A 23,028-nucleotide genomic window follows, 5' to 3' on the forward strand; every position below is an offset into this window, starting at 1 on the left:
GGAGCTCCGGCCGCTCTCCCCCTCACGGCTCCGGCCGCTCTCCTCCCTCACGGCTCCGCTCCGGCCGCTCTCCCCCCTCACGGCTCCGGCCGCTCTCCCCCTCACGGCTCCGGCCGCTCTCCCCCTCACGGCTCCCCCTGGTGGCCGCAGGTCCCTCCCGCTCGGCGGCCACGGGGACGGGGGGGACACGGAGGGGTTTCTGTTCCTGCCGCGCTTCAAACGCCGATCGCAAAGAACAGAAAATACTGGAGGTTAATTAAAGCCTAAACGTCTTTGAAGATACCCCTGTCCACAACTCGGTAATCAGGACAGCTCAAAATGACACGGCAATGTTAAGTCCCACTTTCAATAGTGCCGGTCGTTAAAAGCCGGCCGGCTTTTTCATTTGAGGCTATGCAGCATTTAAAGATCCCAAATCGTTCTTCTAAGGAAAGTGACCAAACCTAGATGAAAAATAAATAGATGTGTTGGATGAGGGGGAAGAAAAAGTACACCGGTACCTGCTTTACCTTTACAACACCTGTGGCAAGTAAACAGGCATTTCCACAACAGAATTCCCATGCAATTGACAGCAGGAAAGATACCAGGCATATCCTTTTTTGTGATTGTCTTCTGTGGCTTACAATAAATAACTATGACTACATATCAGTATTTTTCCTTTTTCGTACATAGTAGTAGAAACAACAAAAAAATTGGTAACTGCACTTTTTGTAATTCAAGTGATCACTTTTTGTTCACATTGACAACCTCACAGTCTGTCTCTGCGTTCAGAATCTGCATTTATGCTACTACAAAGCAATGGACTGACCTGTTTGCTCTGCATGGCTGCTACTTCATGCAAACACCATCATCCTAACCTTTACTTTTCCCAAAAAGGGCTCCTACATCCCGACTGGAGCTCCAGAGATGTCATACACATTCTGTGTAGGTCAGCAGCTAACTGCCCATCAGCAAGCCCTGTACTGGCAGTTCAAAAATACTTTTATTCTTGAATGCAAACATAATAAACCACAAAATACAGGACAGATACAAGTAGGTCTTAGGTGCCTCTAAAGTAAAGGGAAACAAAACCCACCCTTGAATTTGCCCTTCCTCAATTCCTTTAACATCACCAGCCTAGGACTTCATCAAAAGCTCCCTATTGAAGAATACATTTGGCTACTTTATACTCAGAAGAAAAACATAAACAGAAGGATATGATATGTTTATTACACATTTTAAAAGGACTTTTATTAAAAATGCATAATAATGGCCTCATCTGTGTTTCTGAGGCATTTTAATTTGCCTGGAGATTGTCATAGCTCATGCAGAAGGCTAATGAAAAGTTATTTTAGAGTGTATTTTAGAGACATACTTGTTATGAACTTACTGTTGATAACCATTACCACTACAATGGCCATTAAATACTGTCTCAGTTTAAAATCTGGCAAAATTTACTAGGCCTTGTAATCTAGAAAAGGATAAGAGGAAACGCATGTGACAGAAGTGCAAGGAAAGTATCTCTTCACAACTCCAGGTCTGAGGAAACTTAAGTTGTTGCCTCCAAGAACACCAGAAAGATTTTAAGAGCTCTGCACTCCTCTCCTGTGCCAGGCAAACACAATAAGGAAGTAACAACTTCCTTGATGAGGCAAACTTTCAACCCGAGGGACAAGATAATTATTAAACAGGTGCACTGCTTCCTTTCATTCATTCAAAGCAGGTAGGACAGCAACAATCAAACCAGTAAGAAGTTCAGCCACTTCGTTTCATCTTGAAGGACCCTGCATGCTTGCAGATATGAACATGGCAAGCATCTCCTCCTCTGCTTTTTAGTATGACCTTATTCCTATTAATATGCCAGTTAGTATGCAACAGTGGAGAAACCATCATAAGAAGCTGCTTAACAAGGTCCCCTTTTAAGAGGAAAATCATACCAACAACATTAGCCTTTATTCATTTACACTTACTTCTTTGCCAGTTAGAATTCCCTCACAACATCCAGTAATACTTATACGTGAGGACATGACACTCTAATCTAATGGGTTGCAGAGAGTGAATAAATTACAGAAGGACTGAGGCTTGAACCATAGGTAGAGATCAAAGTTCTTTAAGCACTTTTAGCTCTGCCATTTACATCAGTATAGTAACACATTACACATCTATCATGAGAGTACCTTTTGTTGAAAATGGCTATTGGTAGAGCCAGATTACTACTTACAAATAAACTTTTGTTTTTCAATAAATTAATATCCTAGATAATACTGACAGACTAAAGGGAGAGAAAGATGCTTTAAAAGTATTGGCTGCCTGTGTAAACTACAGACATATCCTGCTGTTCTAACACTGTGTTCTCACAAATGTCCTTACAGTAAAAACTACCTATCTGTCTTCCTGGATTTGTTGAATCATTCATCCAACTGTAGCAATTATCTTCCTGGAATTTAGTACACTCTAGATAACAAATATTAATTATAATTATGGTATGTGGTACATGAGGGAGTTTATTCCCTGGGTTAAGAAAATCATAAAGATGGGGAAGGGGAGATCGGGCATTGGTTTAAGGGGTAAACAGTACAAATGCCAATAAATTGCTTTTAGCAAACTCTTCCATCAGGTGCCAGCATTATCAGCTGGTCTTCCAAAAAGGGAAGCAGAAGAGTAAGGATATAGCATACAGAAGATAGTCCTATGGATCCTGAAAGCAAAACACTACTTTCACTCAGAACTGAGGAAACAGCCCAGCTCCAAGAGGGATAACCATGGCTTTTTTCTCTTCTCTTTCTTTTTTCAATACATCTAACGTTTTTTGGGGGGCAGAAAATATGGTTACTTTAACTCTGGACACGGACTGATGAACAGAGTAGTCAATAAAATGAGTCTGTACATCCTCCTCCTTTAGCTGAGAACTGAGCCAGCCTGAATTTCCTCTGTCTGTTTTTGAGGTCATTCCTCCTCCCCTACCCCCCCCCATTTCTTAATGAACTAAAAAACATTGAACTTGAAGCATGTTTTCTGTTTAATCCCATCAGATCCAATATTCTACGTCAGGTCCCTCCACACTGCAGAGTCATTACTCTGCCAAAAGAGTGGGATTATGCAAGTGGTGTGAAGTGGAACCTTTCTTAGAGCTGTCTTTTGGTCCTTTGAAATAAGCAGTCAGCCTCTCACACAATGTACTTGTAACATATAAACAACACTCAGTAGCTTGCAACTTGAACACTGTGACTCCAAGGAACAAGATTTTCAATGAAAAGGTGCTGTAGTTCAAGAATTTCAACAGGGAAAGTGCTGCCAGGGAATATAGCTGAAGGGATGAGGTTTTCACCTGCAATATTTCACTAAAATAAATGATGAATATAGCAATTCAGTGGTCATGGTCTCCTCTTGAGCAGACTCAAAAGTAACAAAATCTGTTCCAATAATTTTTAGCACTCACAAACTAACTGACTGGCACCTGTTTTCTCCATATCAAGATCAAGTGAGACCACAAAGATGTACACAGTATTACCAGAGGTATGATACAGAAAATGCAGTACCAGGTTCTAGAATATTGGCTTTTCTAGTTGCTGTAGTTGTGTGGTTAATCTATGACACTTCTGCAGACTTGTCTTCATTTGATTTTTCATTTGAGAGGACAGCTTTGGTGCTGAAATAAGCATTAGGAGCCAACATTACCAGGGTTTAATTTCTGCAGAGACTCTTGAGTTTAAAGAAGTCCTCAGTTAAGTGTGGACAAAACTCAGGAACTTCTAATGATGAGAAAGAGACCACTGATTCTTACATAAAATGCAGGATGAATCTGCAGGTCAGGACAAGCAGATGTTGCCACCACAAGTATTGGCTGCTAAAACATCAACTACAATGGGTATTATTAGCCAAATCTAGAAAATATCTACTAAAGTAAGCAAGACTGTGTGTTTCTTATTGACATTTGACTATGCATAATATTTTGGTTTTTTAGCAGCAGCTACTGTTGGGGAAAAAGAAAATATAATGTTATCTCATTAAATGCATGGCACCCATTTCTAGAGCAGGTTCACAACTGCACTTGCAAAGGCTTGGCACATCAGCCACAGGCCAGGACACTCCAGTTAAACAATCCCCTGCACTCTGCTTGTCATTGAGAACCTTGCATAAATCCCACAGCATTGTGTCAAATACACTTTTCCATTACAATTGTACTAAAAAAACCCTCTCTTTCAGAGCCACACAGAATACCACCACCACCATCTGAACAGTACAGGCACCCCCTCTCTTTCTCCTCTCTACCCTGCTATCAGGCTCAGTCAATCAGCAAAAATATCTTGCCCCTTGAACCACCCGTGGCCCAGCAAGCCAAGCCACAGGGCAATTCTGCAGGGCAGAGGAGGAAGGAGAAAAGGGCATCATCTACTTTGCAAACAGCAGAAGTTACAAATTAACCAACTGATGCTCCAGCCCTGTTAATGGACAACTCCCTGGTAATTCCAGAAACTAAATTAAGTCAAGCATAAGCAGGATGCCATTTCAAGCCTTTTCTGAGCTAATAAGAAAGGAACTTTTGGGTTTCTGTCTGAAAACAAAGGCAGAATATCACAACAAGACAGTTAAATCCCCAAGTATTACACCAGCATAAACCCCCTCCCTGACTGGAATACTTAACTTCTCTGGCACTTTGGGATATGTTTTATACCCATGCCCTAGAGATACTGAATTACATGGCATTACAACAGTTGCATATCAATTAAGAAGTATAGGAAGTGTGAAGCAGTATTTTTAAAAACATAATTACAATTTAAACCGAAAGTACCTCTCTGGTAAAAAAAACCCCAAACTTAAAAAACTATGTACTTGTAGTTTTAAGAAAAATATCACCTTGTGTAATACTTAATCACATCAACAATATATCTATATACCAATGTGATTCATACCACTCAGTACTAAGAGGCTCTCAGTTAAAATGAGGAAGAAGAAAACACAACTCTATCTCTTTTTGGGGTTAGGGAGAAACACTGATCAGTTCTAAGTCTACACCAAGTAAAAACAATAAGAAGACGACATTTATTTAATCCTGAAGACAGCAAAGCCTGCCAGTTGCAAATCTTTTGAGACACGTTTCAGAGTCATGAGGCTCCATTCCCAAAGCCCTGCCCTCTGCTATCACAGACCATTCTGTGGGCCAGCAGTCACAAAGAGAAGGGTGAGCACTGGAAAAGATCAAAGGAGGGAACGGGGGTCTTGAACTAGATTACATATTCACAGAGAAGCCAGCACACTCAGCAAGAGGTGGGTGGCAGCGTTCAGGACAACCGCTGGTGTTTGACAGAAATGCTGCTACATATTATAACCCTTCCAGCTTTTTCCAGGCAACAGAACTTCTATACACAGTTACCTCCAAAACATAAAGGTCACAAGATGAGTGGAAATTATGTACTAAACACGTACTATATCCTATGCTATAAAATACCACTACAGACAACCCAGATAATTCTTATCTCTGCACTGAAGATATACTGAAAGTAGATGAACTAGAAACAAAGTAGGCCTAAGATAAATACATAAACATACATACAAGCATGCTGTGGTGCTGAGAGAAGCTAATAAAAAATGGAGATATGGGAAAGCATTGGAGGAGTTGTAAAATAAAGGAACTATTAATGTAGACCACTATAAAAACCCATCCCTACAGTACCCAAACTGTGTAAATAGAATGTACCGAAGTTTCCTCCTATCTCAGATACATAAGGCATGTACTCTAATAGAATACTACCTTAAAATTGTAATTTGGTATTTATCTACATCAAAAAGGAAAACAAAGAATTATAAGAATTGTGTCTCACATTTAGAGTGGGAGATGGCAAAACTTTCAAAAATTTTAAGTAAGAAATCCATCTATCACAGTTAATTTAATGGGAAAGTTTAATCCTTGGCAGAAACAAGCCTCACCTTATTGCAGAAAGTTCTTTTCAACAAAACAACAGTTTTGGGCCATGGTTCCCAAATCTTTTATTTAAATATTTTAGTAAATAGGAGAAATTTTAAATAGTTTCAGCTTGTGTGCAATTATGTAAAGGTTATAGAAGCATTTACAATAGTCTATCCAAGATATAGTGACACATCTAAATTAACCAAAAATTACTCGAAGGTTGAAGAGCTTTGTGCTCATTAACAGCATTCTGCTATCCTTGAAAAGAAAATATAAATATGACCACAGCCCACCAAAATATGCTAAGAAGAAATGAAAGCAAGCATAGCTAACATGAAAAGTCAGGAGTGATTCAGGCCAACTTGGGGTCTATACCTATTTTCAAATGTCAGAAACTGACAGGAATTCAGAGTGACTTGTGCTTAGTATCATCTGTCCTGCTTAGCCTCATCCTCAGGTAGCTGGCCTTCATCAAGAGGCTGGTATCTACTGCGAACAAGAACATTTTAGAGATAACACAATCATCTGAGATGATGAAATAACAGATCCAAATCTTGACAGTGACAGCAAATGCAGTGCCTTTTGCAGGGTTATTAAGTGCCTGCATGCAATCCATCACTATGCTCAGACAGACATCATGCACACCAAGGTGAGTTGTCAAGCAGCAAATGTATTTTCACTTCTACACATATTAAAGTGCTGTAGCAAATTTCTCTGTGGGTTCTGACCTCTTTGTCAGGGATGAGCATCTGCATCCAAGACTACAGAAATGCATGTAATCCCCAGTCAGGGACTTTTATCTTTCTGATTGAACAAAGGCATGTAAAATTCCCTTAGTATCCAGTAGAATACTGTTGATTCAGTGAGATCCTCCCTCTCCACAACAAGAATCATCTTGGGTACTAAGTTCAGTAGTAAAAATATGCATGGTGGGCCAGTATTCCAGTTTAGCTAGCAACTTTCCGTGGCTGGCTAATACAGGATGATTGGCTCTTCTTCCAAACAGTTATCCTTGGGTTTGGATTAGTTTAGTTTCAAGGTCCCAAACTGTGGTGGGCCCTTGCTGTTAGTTTGTTGACTCTGTTAAAAATAAAAAAAAAAATAAAAAAAAAAAAAAAAGGAAAAAGATAAAAAGAAGGGGAAAACAAGAATGAAAAAGGTGGAGGATTTTTGTTACAAAGGGAAACTGGAAACTTCTCTCCACGCAAGCAGAGACATGGCTGTATTGCAGAGGCCTCGGGGTAAGGATTAAAGAAAAACAAAATAGAAACCCTTCCATCTCTAATTAGGGTCTTCATTTGCCAAAGAGCCATTCCACAGCGGGAGGAATTACATTCAAGCCGTTGCTTGGATAACGTCTCCCAGCAGGTTGGCTCCTCAGAGCAGGCTACTCTGAGCCAACAATTTCTGGTTACTTGGAGGCAAGCAGCCTGCATATTGTTTTAACTGGCCTGGCTTTTACAGCCAGTTTTGCTGAAGAACAATCTTCTATTCAGAATGCAGAGATAAAAGCTTCACTTGTTGAATTTGTCCCCAGTTTCTTTATCCCTTTCTTTTTTTAAACATGGGAATTATAGGTTCTGGAGTTTGCATTATTTCCCTTGTAGACTTCAATGTTTTTCCCCCCTCTAGCCACTTGATTCTTTGCCAGTGAAGGCTGCTGTCTGGAGTCCAGCCATTCATCAGCCCCTACCTCATCATTAACACTGTGGTGCTGGCGGTCACAGTTCATTGCTGGCGACAGGAAATCCTAACTTGCAAGAGGTTAACCACAGCCCATAAACAGTCAGACTGGCTCATTAGTCCCTTACAGTCAGCTGATGGGACCCTCTGGGAGTTTCAACACTGTTCATGGACTCGGAGTCTATGGATTCTGTGCTCTTTGCAAATGCAGCCTCCCCCCTACCCACTTAAAAGCTCGTTATTTGGATCCCCAGGCCTAAGGCCCATCCTTTTTCCTATCCAAAGCTAACCAAGTTCTTTGAGTATTTTTAAAAATTGAATGTCTGTGATGTATTTATTCTCTTGGCTTACCAATGGAGCAAAACACCAATGGGCCAACAACTGAGACATCAGTGCACTAGAATACATACATGCTTTTGATATTTTTAACAGTTTCTGTGAGAGTTTCATATCCCTACTGAGCAATTCTAAGGCAATAGCTGTGTGAATGTTAATAATACGTAATTAATCTGTATTACCTAATTCATGCCACAAATATGTCCACCTCTAATGTTCAAGAACTAACCTGCAAGAATCGTGAGTAGCTTGGTCAGTGCTCCTACAGTGACTAAAAACCTTGCATTTTGAGTTCACAGTACGATCCCTTGATTAATTTGGAAGTGATTCCTTGAACTTAGTACAAACATTAAATCATCATGTTATCCTAAAATGCACACCTCTAGTTAATATCACCTGGTCATCATAAAGATAAAATGTTTAGAGCAGAAAAACGTGCTCTGGCAAATTATCTCAAAGCAGTAAGATACGAAGTGCACTTTGTGTTATATTAAGTTTTTCTCTTTCCTTTCAATCCTGTGAAAATCATTGCAAAACATTCCCACTTTATGTCTGCAATTTCTTAGGATCCAGTTTTCTACCACTGTCAATTGTATCTGCCCATCTTTTATTCTGAGTATCGGAGTCCCTCTGATGCAGCTCTGGTTACATTCCAAAGTTCTCCAATTTCTTTCAAAGCCTTCTGTCCCCTAGTGCACCAAAATTAGGCATGTCACTCATCTGTGAAGTCCTAAATAATTCCATTCCCTGCCTCCATATCTGCTCCTGATTTTCTTCACTTTCTGGTCCATTTATCCGATTCTGCTTGCTAGACTTCTTTTGTGCTCATTTCTATGCTCCAACATAGCTGCACTTACTTGCCTATTCACTTTTCTATTTCAAACTCCATTTCTATAGTTTTTGCAACATGTTTGCCATCATGCATTTCTCCTGTTAGAGAAATAAGTAGATTCTGCATGTAAAATAAAAATATCTCTCAATGTTTGAGAGGCTCACAAGGCACATAGAATAACGATGGTCCAAAAACTTAAAACATAAAACCTTTTATTATTATTATTATTATTATTATTGGCATGTTTTAAATAATTGTTCCTTAGTCTTTACTCAGCCTTGACTTCCATTAATTTCACTGGGAGATCTGACTGAGCTGAACTCAAGTAACACATGTTGTGCAACAACAGCTGCTTCTTTAGCTTAAGGGAGAAGCAGCTGTGCTCCACAGTTGGTTAGGAAGGAGGGAACGTGGTGGCGGGGACTGCTAAGGACCCAGCTCTAAAAGTGGACATTTATTTAAAGTAATCAATCCAACAGTGGCAAACCTAAGGAGTGCCCAGAGGGAGAAACAAACATAAGAGAAAGCCTTTCTGCATGAATACCTGATGCTTTCCCAACTGTGCAGTGAACATGGAAAGGAAGTTTGTAAAATAATACAACAGCAGACTGCCGGCACTGGTTACCAGTGGAAAGGGCCCATCACTACCCATGACTGAAAACCTGATAGACCTACTCCTGCTGAACTGCACAACCTGATTCAGCCCTTGTCTGTCCATTCCTTTGAGCTTTTCCCTCTTTGGCTTTGATCCAGTTCTTTTCTTTCCTTTTGTAGCTTTCCCCACACAATCCATACACAACACAAACCCTTCCTCTCTCCAGATTTCAATTGGTTATGTTAATTTTTTTTTTGTTCAAAAATATACACATGTCCCTTCTTGACTATTTCTGTCTGCTATTATGAAAAGCCACCTTCTTCCTGAAAAACCATGTATTATCCCCCTCCTCTGACCTCACCTATGCAATTTTGTTGGAACTCCAGGAATCATTGTGTTTAGATGGTGTAGAGGTCTGATCACACTGCTAGCACTGGGAAAGTAATGAACGAATGTCAGAAGATAAATTACACCAAAAGGATTTGCACAGGTAACAGTATCACGTCAAGTATAATTTTTAAAGATGTTTTATGGTTGCTCAAAATGGATGTTAACATTTCAGGTGTCCCAGACATTACGAATGACGATGAAGTGGGAAATAATACAAAACAATCGTGATATTACAGCACTTAGGATGTTCTTTGGTGCTCCAGGAAAATGGTGATTTCCTGTTTCTCAATATATTTTTTTAGAACAAATACAGTAAAGACAAACACATGGATGGCAAGGATTACAATTATATATACTATGCTTTTTCACAGTTAATCCTGATTTTAGGTAGTGCTAAGACAATAGACCTTGGAAATAAATTTCAATGCTAAGTTAATGGGAGACTCTTAAAGAACATGACTGATTCAGAAGGGCTGAGTCTTTAACACTAGCCAGGATGCTATTTTTTTTTCCATCAAAACTCATACTCTTCTTTTCATTACAAAACAATGAGGTTGATAAAAAATGTAGTTCGTGTTTTGATCAGAGTTCTACCATGTTTGGCATGTGCAATATAGACCTATCGAGTAGTCCATAGCCAAAGGAGTCTAGTCTCATTCAAGAAAGTTTTTTCTACTTCATAACATTTTCCTTCCTAAAACAGAATGTTTGGGAGTTCAAAACAACCCATATGAAGTTTATACTGTTGCAACACTTCTCTCAATCTACAGTCTGATGTGCTTTTATGCCAGCACTGCCACCAGAAAAAGGAGTCCCTTTACCTTCCCTTCTCTTACTTGTTCCTACTCCCACTGGACACTTCACTGGTATACTTATATGGTCATTGCATTTCTAATTTGAACATATGCTTAATTTAGCCTATTAATATAAAGGTGTCAGTTGATTTTATTTTCCTTTCTTTTTTTTATTACTTTCAGCAACTCTGAAAGAAAAAGATTCAAATGGTCTCTCCACAGGACCTCTTGTTCCTCAAGTCTTAGAACACATGTCTCTTTATTCAGGAACTAAACTACCAATATAGCCCCACGATTTCTTGTTTGACTACCTCATAAGAATCTTTGTACTTAAACTAAGTTGTTAGACAAAAGGTTTAGGAATCACAGTTTGACTGATGCACGTTCAAGTCATGATGATTTTGGCCGAAGCCTAACTAGTATAATCATAATGATGACATGGCAAAACAAGAGATTCCTCTAGATAGTATTAGTGTAAATTTTTGAAAATAAACTCTTGAAAGACAGAAAAGAAGTGGATGGAGACTGGAAGAACTGTTAGGAATTTCCTCATATTACAGATTTCTTTGATCTGAAGAAAACAGGAAGCTGTAGTAGCAGGGACATCCTCTCTTTGTTAGGTTATGTTCAGATGCACATCCTCAAATTCCTATTAATACAGAAGAGACCCTTTAGCAGTCCCTGGAAGAGAAATAAGAACAAAATCCTTCCTTGTGGACTTTTAAGCCTGCAGAAAAGGGAAGAAGTGCTACTTTTAAGAAAATCTTCAGCATTTTCTCACTATCTATCCTGTACTGAAATAAAAACAATGGTATTGCTGGGTTGTACTTCACAGCCTTGGCAGATGTAATTTGCTTTAAAAATTACTGGGGTGGGAGAAGAACAGGGGGTCTTGGACTGTACAGGGTGCACGCAGGTATACTGCCACCACAGAACAATGAATCACAAAATACCAGAACGGTTTGGGTTGGAAGGGACCTTAAAGATCACCCAGTTTTAACCCCCAGCGTCCTCCAGCCCTGCCAGGATGCAGGCATGCAACAGGTATTGTAGGCAACCCTGCTTTTCCCTTCCTTAAGCACAGTTACAGCAGTGAAGGAGTTTCATTGTGCTGTGTGCAGAGAAGGGAGGAATTCCAGGAGGGGAAAGGTTCCCTTTGAAGCACATGGCACGAAGAGCTTCCCAGTGACCATGGCAACAGCTCAGTGGGTTCCCAGCCTGAGAACCAAGTTACTACAGCCATGCCTCAAAAACAAAAAAAGTCTGAAAGAAGGAAAGAGAGAGGGGGAGGTGGGGTCGGGGGTGTGGGGGAGAGAAGCTGAAGCAGAATTAGCCTGGCAGAAACTGAGCGGCTCCCTGGTAGGCAAATCCAGCCAATAATGCTGGTCGGGTTCACGGGGTTTCCTTTTCATTTCCAAAAGCTTTCTTCTTCCTCTGTCATTCCCCTTCTAGCCCTATTCAGGAGCTCATGAGATCAGTAAAACCCAGGCCTTTGCTTTGCCTGCATGCAGCATTGCCTCAAACAGGGCTGCACTGTGATCAAAGGTAATAGTAAATCACAGCTGCCACACACACCCCTTGCTTCAACCAGGGTCCAGTTTTCACAGGCACTTTAAACAAGAGATACATATTTTTTTAAACACTTCCATTTCCATTACACTTTATAAACCTGACTATAAAGGATGATCAGTTACAAAATCGATATGGAAATGAAAACATTAAATTCCGTTCAGCTACCCATGGATAAACAAGCGGAGTAAAACTTCTGAAAACACAAACCAGAGTTTTAATAAACAAAACAAAACGCCAAAACAAAAACCCCTAAATCAAAAAAGACCTCAATAACCAAGATGAACAATAGGAATAAAACCCTACAAAAGTTTGTATCAGATTTGTGTGTCATGCAATTTAGCTCTATAAACACCTTTAAAGTAGTCTACATTCTGCTTCACCATATTCCAAGTTTTCAACAGTAATGAAAGAAGATATATATATATATAATGAAGAACAAATAGTAGGTTTGCACTTCTTATTTCTTCCTCCTTTTCTAAATGAAACAAGTTCCATTTCCTTTCTCTGTTCAAGGCCACCCCTCCCCCATTTTCCTTTCCTTTCCTTATTCCTTACTGTGTTTTTTTCCTGTTTCTTCTATTTTTCCTCCTCTCCCTCTTCCTTTTTAATTCCTTTCCCTTTTATGTTTTAAATCAGTTGCCAAATCCTAAAAATAACCAGAAGACGACACATATACACATGCAGCAGGTTTGATATTTACCCAAGCAAAATAGTTTAGGAGGCCACATTGAATCCTTATGGAGCAATTTGTTCCAAATTGCATGGAAAACAAACTATTCAGAGGCCCAGACAATCGCAATACAACTTGTAAGATAACCAAGCTGACTTAAGTGAAAGACCTGGAAGAAGCTCATGGCTGATGCTCCTGCTGCTATCTGCACTCAACAGTATTAAAAAAATTCTGAGAAGTCCTTCTAAATCAGGACATAACTTGAGCATAAAGGGAGGACTGAGCAGAGAGATTGCAGGCAAAAGATGGAGAGAAGAAACTACAGCAGTGAGCATGAAAGAGGGAACAAATATTTTTGGAAGGGAAGGATAAATAAAAGACAGGAAGATACAGAACAAGAAGCTGTAGTACAGTTACTGAGAAGCAAATACTGCCTAGAACCTTGGCCAGTCTTTTTTCACCTGTTGAAATTCCTGCACATAAACTGACACACATGATGCACTGTGCCCAAACTCTCTGGACAGGCCCTGTGTCACACCACCATCATTATGCATCAAAGGAGATGCTACAGAGCTCCTGAGGCAAAGCCAGGGAATATAGAGGACATGGTGGGATTTGGGTATGTAGCAGTGGATCAGCTATATATTTTTAACAGTGTTTGTGCAGGGGACCTGTGGTTCCACTTTCTTCATCTATTTTGCACATCTATTTCCTCACATAATTTTCACCGAACAGATTCCTTCCTGAAATGGCTTTCTCCAAGACTCAACTTACTCCTGGAGTTTACTTATGGATTACTGTGCATCTTTCAGTACCCAATCTTCTCTAATTCCCATCCTCACAAGACTTTATCCTCAGATTTTATCCTTTTAAGATTAAAGAACCAGTAGCTGGAATTTCTCTGAAATAAAAACAGTATTCCAAGTTTTAAAAAAAAAAGTTGTATTACGCTGAAATTCAATAGAAAGGGAAATCACTTCTTAAGGGATGTTTCTCACTGTGTACCACAAGTGGAACATGCAGACAATTTTAGACAAGTCGATGGTTTCCCATTTCCTTCGAAAGGTGAAGTTTTTAGAAGTTTTGTTTATAAATTTACAGAGACAAGTTTTACTTTAAAAATGTCAACCTTTGATTTTATTGTCTGCCTGATACACTGCTCACCTGAAGTCACCAACACTACCCTACCCAATTTGAGCCAGCTGGATTTTAGGATGAACCCCAGTTACTTTATGTGTTTTCAGCTGCCCAGTTACTGGTAGAACTTGTGGCCTATGCTCTTCCACACACTTCCAACTACTCTAGACTCCAAATGTCAATATATAATAACCTCAATGTTCAAAAATTCTAAGCTGCAAACAAAAAAGGTCAGCTTTCTGCTTTCCTTTTTAACGTGTTTGGCAGCAGTAATGATATCTTACTTGACTTCACCCCATAAAACAAAGGGAAAAGTTTTGCAATTAATTTAGATTCCAGAGGCTGCATTCCACAGGGAGACTCCAGGAAGATGAAAATCTTTATTTCTTTGACCAAGACAATAAGATTCACTTGTTATTACATGTATTTATCCTGCAATGAAAGCAATCTTTCTAGGTTTGAAGACTCGTCTTTCCTCAAAAAGTGGAAATTAATGTATGTCTTCTGAGAAAACTGTACCAAAGGAAAACCACTAAGATGCTTTCATTTTGACTGCTTTGACCAAGTCAGCATCACAGTTGCAGTTCACTCTAATTTCTACTCCACTACTGCTTCACCTTAACAACCATTTTTGCTTAAGCCTTTGTTAGGTTCCTACAAAACCCACAAAGGGAATGTGTGCGCTCAGCTCCCCATCACCACCTCTATCAGCTGAGTTATGACATCACCTTTCCTGAAGCATCTAGTGTGAAAAGAGGCAAAACAGGAATATTTTGTGGAGTAAAGGGAGTTTTCTCTTGGTTTATTTCTTGCTGATTTTTCTCAGAAAGGAACTAATCCTTCCAAGAAACAGTTACATGCAGCTCCAAACTATCCCCTTACCTTTCCTAAGACAGTGAGACATGGCTTAGGCTCCAACTCTGGCTGTTCCAGTTTGACCACTCCTACCCAGCCATATTCATATAGGTCTTCCTCATCATTGCTGTTACACAGTCCGAGTGGATGCATCTGAAATAGAAACAGAAAAAAACCTTTAGCCCATCATTAGAATTAAAAAAAAAAACATACAGATTGCTTTTGAATACCTTAACTTCTAACAAATACACTTTTATTTATTAAGGTACACCGGAAAAAATGAAACATAAGGTTGCCTATATGAAGAATCCATTACACTTCTGAAGCATGAGTACAAAATCAAAATGTTATGTAATGTCACTGTCATCTTGCTTATGAAACAATCATTGAAGACTAAAAAATGTGATTATAAGTCCTTTTCTCTGATATAAAATAACTAAATACAAAGTTTCACTTTGTACTGCAAAACGACCTTTCATGGCAAACTGACAGAAATAATACAAACTATCACCCATAAAAGTTTTACATGTCCAGAGATGTACATGTTTACATAAGATCCAGAGCCCATGTTTCAGAGGCATTATCAACTTTTTTTTTTTTTTTTTTAATATTTGTACAATATTAACAGTTTGTCATCCTTTGGAACAAGCCTACCTAATTCAAAGTAAGGTACAAGAAACTCTCTAACTATTGCGAAATAGTCTCTAGTTTTTCCTGAGCCCAAATGATGGGGGGCAGAGGGCTATCATGAAGTGAGAAACTTTTAGATATTTGTGTTTCTTACACTAGGTAACAATATGTCTTTGCTCTAATTTCAGATATTCAGTCTGTTCCTCCTCCTTCCAACACTATGCAGTTACTCTAATTTTATTATGGCAAGGAGCTTCCTATACATTGATTTTTTTAACCTTTCTTTTCCAAGTTTGCTGTCCTTCATTAGGATAATATCTTTGTGTATGAACTAGGATGTCATACATTTAACTTCTTACACTGTTTACTGTGTTCTCCTTGTTCTCTTTTTCCCCTCAACTGAAATCTCAGACTTTACACAGACCCTTGCCTAAGAGTTGCCCACGGTTTAATCAATATGCAGAGTTCTCCACCAAAAAAAAGTCTGCACTTCATCCAGTTTCATGCCTTTGCCAAACTAGCTGAAGAAAACCACAAATTAATATCAGCTCTATGACAACTTTGCTTTCCGGTAGCTGATTATGATAGGAGGAGATTATACTGCTCAATAATTTACATATATACACACACACCTCACTAATCCATGCAAAGTAGCATCATGTAATGGTCACTAATCCTGCCATCACTTCTGCATCACCAGCTTGTCGTTTCGTCCTTTCCTCCTTTTCTCCCATGTCTTGTACCTTGACTTCCATTTTGCAAGTAATACAATACATGGAGTGCTATTTGTATTATCTTGTGGGGCCCTAACTTTCTGAATAACTTGAGTGATAACTGTGAAATAAGGGAAACATGATGGTGACTGACACAATACAGGGGGTTTTCCTACCACTCGTTATTTTTCAAGATTCATCACCAATCCACTCTATTTTGAGAAAAAAAAACCCAAACCACACTATACTAGGCAGGAAGAGTAGAATCCTTCTCCCAGCTTTTAACTCAGCCTTCCTCTTTCTTTTTTTTTCCTGAATGAGCTGCTATCACACATTGTTGAGCAGTCTGCAGTCTCACATGGATGAGCACTTCAACTCACTTCTAAAAGCTTGAGGCAGGTACTATCACTGGAAGATGAACCACTCTGTGAACTCATCATCTGATGGATAAACTAGTCAGCACAGACATAAAAACGGGATGGAGTCAGTCAGAGAATGCTCTCTCCAAAATTGCCAGGGCGTATATTCCAACGTAATTAACCCCCAAAACAAGTCCATGGGATCCTTTAAGTAAAAACACAGCTTTAATCGATATTAAACATCTAAAGAAACAGAGAACCATTCCCTTGATGTAATTCCCTTGACATAGGGTGTATTAATTGAGCTTTGAAACCATAACCCATATCTAAGAAGTTTCTAGTTCAAAATCCTTGAAATGTGCTGGGGCACTTTGCACATGCCTGAAAGGGCAAAACTGAAACCACGACTTAGGCGCTTTTATCCAAGGTTACAAAATCTGTATACACTGCTGAGGGTCTAAAATAACTTCAAAAAGAGCCGCATGAATTTTATGTGGGTTAGTGTTACACAGCAGACAAACAGTAAAGCAACAGAGGAGGAATACTTTACTCTGTAACTCAATCACCTAAAAAAAGTCCTGGTGATTAAAAGAAAACTTTCACCCTTTTGCCCTTTTTTATGTCTGCCAGGATAAGACATTACAGTGTTACAAACCACCGTATGAACAGCTCAGGATCTATCTATGCACTGTCTCATGAGATGAAAAGTCTTGGTCTTTTTTTTCCCATACAATAAATAACGGCTCTACCCACTTTAGTCCAGAAAAAAAATCTTGGAAGAAGGCCAAGAGGAACAGAAAATTCTTTCCACTGTCACTTTCATCCAGAATACTGTTATTCCGTAACAGCTTCCAAGTGTGAATGGCCCTTTAGATCATAGTCACCAAGCACATTCTGCAGTTCTGTCTCTGGACATCAGTGTAAACTCAAAGCTCAAAGAGCCTCTTCTCTTCCTTTTACAAAGCCTGAGTGATGAGTAGATTGAGAGCAGCAGTGCAGAGGAGGACCTGGGGGTACTGGCAGATTGAAAACTGGACTTGACCCAAACGTGCACTCCCAGCTCAGAAAGCCAATTGCATCCTGGGCTGCACCAAAACAAGTGTGGCCACCGGGTCGAGGGAGGGGATTCTGCCCCTCTGCTCCACTTTGCCAAGACCCCAACCTGCAGCACTGCATCCAGCTCCGGGGCCTGTGTGAGCAGGTACAGAGACCACAAAAACACTCTGAGGGCTGGAGCCCCCCTGCTCTAGAGACAGGCTGAGAAAGCTGGGGTGGTTCAGACTGGAGAAGAGAAGGCTCCAGGGGGACCTTAGAGCGCCTTCCCCCCTTCCCCCTTTAGTGCCTAAAGGGGGCCTAATAGGAAAGATGGGGAGGGACATTCTATCAAGAGGTATAGTGACAGGACATAGGTAACAGTCTTAAACTGAAAGAGGGTTGGTTTAGATTAGAAATTCTTCCCTGTGAGGGTGGTGAGGCCCTGGTACAGGTTGCCCAGAGAAGCTGTTCAAGGCCATGTTGGATGAGGCTTGAAGCAACCTGGTCTAGTGGAAGGTGTCCCTGCCCACGGCAGGGGGTGGGAACTACATGACCTTTAAGGTCCCTGCCAACCCAAACCATGCTATGATTATGTGATTCTATGAATGAAGCAATCAGGGACACAATAAGGTACCAACCAGACTATGGATCCTGCAAGTGTGATTCCAGGTTCATCTCATAAACCAACAGCAGAGTTTTACTCAAACAGAAGCTTCCACAGCATTTTTTTCTTGCCTTCAGCAGACCTTAAGCCAGCAGAAGCTGCCAAAGCTGAAATTTTTTACTTTAGCTTAAATCCAAAAAGAACAATGACACACCTAAACAGACACTCATCTCTTTCTCACAAACCACATTTCTCGTCCCTATGGTTCTCCATGACAGAACTGCAGTACTCTGTGTCCTACTGTGTGAAAACATTAATATGCAACTCCCAAGACCATAAAGGATGGACACTCCCATAGTGCAGCTTTGCAGAGCTTGTGCCTTCCAATCAGAAAAAGGCAGGAATCGATGGCATACACAGTACCTTCTCCCTCATCTCCCTCTCATCTGACTTAACCAGATCAGCCAAGAAATAAGACTCTGCAAAGCTGCATGCATTAAGAAGGATTCAGAGACCACTGAGTTTACAGCTGCCTTGGACAAAATACAGATGACAACACTAAATCGTATCATCTGAGGTGTGTGTATCAAGCAGCAGGTACCAGGCACGAAGTCTGAAATCCAGAGAATTAATTCTGGAATACAGAATTAATAATACAACCAAGACCAATATGTGTAACTAAATGAGCTGTATCTGAAAAGCTGCACAATATTTCAAATCGAACATGGAATATGAAAACAGAACAGAGAACAGGTAAAAGGAAGAACAGTGTGAGATGTGAGAAATAACAATTGCTTTTATGGCAAGAGATGATTTCTTTTTAGCATTTACTGACCACTGTATGGCATTCTGAAACTCCTTTTCCAAATACCAACAGTTCCTGTTTCTTGAACCTAGTCCAAAGAACTGCATTTTCTAGGAAGGTTCTGAACTCTATCCTGATGCAAGAACCTAAAGAGAGGAATCTTTGGCAAGGAGGAGGTCATTTCCTCCATACAGGACTCATGCCATTCACACAGTTGTATTCACCTTGAGGGAAAGAAATTTTCAAATTCTTGTCCAAACCCTTGAATTGAACCCACTTAGAACACTCACTTTTACTCACAAACCATAGCAAGGTTGTACTATGAACTAGTTACTAGAAAAAAGCTGTGGTCTGGCTAGCAAACAAAACCAAGCAGCTGTCACAGAAGAATTCTCCTTCCACACGGCCATACTGGCCACCACTGCTGCTGTGCAAGGACAAACACGACCACAGCAAGTGGATTCCATTTTGTAGTCCAGCAACCCAGGCACAGAATGTCTACTTTACATTTCCTACCAGTGCTCAGGAGACCAAAGCAGGGAGAAGACGGAGATTTATTAAACCATCACACAAAGGCAAAATGATTTTTCACATGAGAAACCTCAAACCCAAATGGAAAATCCACTGTAAGCAGTAAGCAAAACTAACAGGGTGCTGCAGGCACCGTGCTGGCAAATGTAGAGAACTTACTAGGTACATCTGCAGGCTACAAACTCCCCAGGATTTTGCTGCATCACAATGAAAGACATTCACTTCCCCCACATTAAAAAAAAGAATTTGGGGTTTTGCAAATTTTTTTGCATTTTTACAACACTTCTAAAAATTCTTTAGTGTGTTTGTTTCACAGGGAATACACATCTCTTCTTTATACATCGACATCAATTTCCATCTTATCTGCTACTTCCCTCTTCATGAACACACCAAGCCCTATAGTAACCTTTCTGCCCAGCACTGTTAGAACCATGTTCCAGGGACACCACTGAGGATCACTCTGAGCATGCAATTTTCACCCAGGAATCTCTTCTCTCCATAATTTCTCTCCAGCTTCACATCCCAGCAAATGTTATTTCATTCACACTCCATATTAAGACTCCAGTGGCTAACAGGAAAGCCAGCTTCAGTCCATTCATAAGGTTGTGGTTTTGTTTGCTTTTCTTTTTTACAATTCACACTAGAATTAAGGATCCCAAAGAGCCTAAACAAAACAAACAAACAAAAACAAAAATAACAACACCCCCCCCCCCAATGCCACCAAACCAAACCAACCAAAACCAACCAAAACAGACAAAATCTCGTATGATCAGAAATGATGCTATTGCAGGGGCAGGGACTGACATTACCCTGAGCACCCACATCCCATCCTCTGGGCAGCCACCATCCCTCCAAGCTTACTCACACAAGTGAAAATTCATCAGGTAGAAGAAAAAAGGGCAAAAGTAGCAAAAGAGAGATTTTAAAAACGCTCACAGATCTATGGCAAGAGCCAGAAGAGTGAAATACACTTTTGCAGTGGCAAAGTTAATACAAATTCTAGACCACCTAAGACCACAAAATAACACAGAAGGACTCTGGGGACCTACCCATGTCCCATAAAAGAGAGGATGAGAAGTTGCATGGCAGGTTTCTGACTGCATTGTCATATCAAAAACTATGCTGTGTTCAAGGTGCATATCAGAAGTGTCAACCCAGTAGCACAATTCTAAAGAACATTTATTTAAGATATAGAAAAAAACCACTCAGCACCAAGGCCAGTAAGACATGAGCTTCATCGACAGAAAACTTTCTGTCCACAAAAGTACTCCACTACTCTGAGCCACAAGTAGTTGGTAGGTTCTTCTTGGATGCCACAGGCTTACACTGTAGTCATCTCTTGAGATGTGACTGTAGTCACACTGTAGTCATCTCTTGAGATCATGACAGCTGGAATACACTGTAATTTTCTGAAACAGGGATATCAACTAGAAGTGTAGCATGAGTTAATGAATTTAAGCTTAAAAGACTGGTGTTATTTCTAGTGATCAGGTGCCCAGTCACAGCAAAACACCATCCACTGGGGCTGATGGTGCTTACAACAGGACTCATGCTGTGCAAGTGCTTGCCATCTTCTTGTGGTTTCTTGTCAGTGAATTAATCAGAGAATCACAGAAGATCACAGAAGATCACAAAAAGGTGAGGCTAGATGGAAATATCTGTCAGGCCCAGGGAGGATCCAGGGTGTTTATAGATTTACATGTTTCACTTCAAACAAAAGAGATCATGGACAAACTAATGATTTTCTGTGAGGTGGAAAATTATCAGTAGTTTCAAACAGTCACAGTAAAAAGCAAATTCAAAACACTACACTGCACATGTCTCTAAAATGGAGCAGAACTATCCAGCCTTTTAGTGAAGACTTGAACTCTTTATTGCTGTAGAGCCTGAAACAACAGACACACCATATAGCTTTCCCACACAGAATGCACTTGGCATGGATTCATCTCCCTCCACATGAATTCACATTCCTTCACCAGACAGGCTTTTGAAATAAAATTTATGAGGTTTTGCAGTGCTCAAAAGAAAACATAAAAAACAAGTCAACCTGAATGTGAAGTCTATCATCATGGAAATGCAGTTTCTTCTCAAAGCTTTCCCCTAAACCAGGTGTATGTTGAAGCAGCCTCTGGTAACTGAAGGGAAGAGAACTCCCTTTTTGGCTTCCCCCAGGTGTATGGAAGCAGAGCCAGGTAACTCAGTGCAGACTTCAAATACTTTTAGTTACCCAGCCCCTCGGTGTCCTGCCACCACTTCCAAGCTCTAGATTTCCTTTCTCCGGCTCCATGCCCCGGGGAAGCTTCTCCTAAAGGAAAGATCCAAAGTCTGGAGTATATCAAGGATCAAATGAGATAAGGCAACCAACCAACATAAGTTTTTACAGGAAGCAGAAAAAACCATTAGTACACTTCTGCTGGGATTTCTGTGGTTAAGTATCTTCCCTGTCAAACCAGCCTTACTGAACTCAAGACTGACATATATGTTTTTCTTCGAAATGCAATAAAAATAAGTCACCCAACAGACTTTGAAAAAACAACTTCTTCATTCACTAAAAAGTACTAGAGGATGCAGAGTGTCTGATTCAGAGACAATCCAGTATTTTGGTACTAGACTCACCAGAAGTTGGATGGAATAGACAGATGGAAAAAGAGGCACACTCCCACAGACAAATATAGAAATATTTCTTGGAAGTGCAGACTTAATTAGAAAAGCATTAAATTCAACTGGAGCTGTCAAGACTAATAAGTATATTAATAGCAAGAATAATTGCAAACAATAAATGCCTGCTACTGGATGGGGTTGGCACAAAGCAAGTAACAAAGCCAAGCAACAAACAGCTGATAGTAGAGTTGAGTTAGGGATCATCCATGCAAACCAGACATACAGACATCTAAGGAATCTGAGAGGATGTCTCCAGGTGTCCTATGAGAGCTGGCTGTCAGAACTGCAAAGCCAGGCCCTATTATCTTTCACAGGTCATGGACACTGGGGGAAGGCCCCTGATGATAGGAAAAGGGTAAATACTACACTGCAAATACCTGCAAAAATCCAAGAGGACAGATCTGTGAAACCCCAGTGCAGTGAGCCTCTCTTCAGTACCTGAGAAAATTATGGAACAGATCCTTATGGAAGCTATTTACAGGCACATGAAAAGCAAGATGCCAAATGAAAATGGCAGTTTGGATTTATTAAGTATAAATCATGCTTGACCAATCTCAGTATCTTTTCTGATGAAGCAACTTGCTCCATCAATGAGGGAGAGCTGTGGATGTCTTCATCCACAGCTTGTGGATGAAGACTTCAGTGAAGATTTGACACTGCTCTCCTTCAACATCCTTGCTGACAAACTCCTAAGATATCAACTAGTTGTCCTGGTTTTCTGAAATAGCTGCTACAGTGCTGTGGTTTGTATTTAGTATGAGAATGATGTTGATAACACACTGATGCTTTAGTTGTTGCTCAGCAGTGTTTACTCTAAATCAAGGACTTTTCAGTTTCTCATGCTCAGCCAGTGGACAAGAAGCTTTTATTATTAAAATAACCAATATGAGATCCAGAAGACTGAAAAACAGTCAAGCTAATGCTAATAGCACTCATTTT

The 23,028-nt window shown here is 40.1% G+C and overlaps 1 protein-coding gene across 3 annotated transcripts in view; it reads right to left on the reverse strand.

Moving 5' to 3' along the window:
- The window catches only part of ZNRF3 (zinc and ring finger 3), a 73,755-nt gene that overhangs the window by 15,539 nt on the left and 35,188 nt on the right, over positions 1-23,028 (reverse strand). For 2 of the 3 annotated variants that reach the window (XM_050318586.1, XM_050318588.1), the window contains exon 2: positions 14,779-14,904. In XM_050318586.1, the coding sequence (XP_050174543.1) occupies positions 14,779-14,904 (126 nt within the window). Of the gene's footprint in view, positions 1-14,778; positions 14,905-23,028 lie in introns of those variants that run through there. The other variant, XM_050318589.1, reaches the window with a different exon arrangement.

The sequence above is a fragment of the Myiozetetes cayanensis genome, unplaced genomic scaffold (assembly GCF_022539395.1).
Source record: "Myiozetetes cayanensis isolate MyiCay16 unplaced genomic scaffold, myiCay2020 scf21, whole genome shotgun sequence".
NCBI lineage: Eukaryota > Metazoa > Chordata > Aves > Passeriformes > Tyrannidae > Myiozetetes > Myiozetetes cayanensis.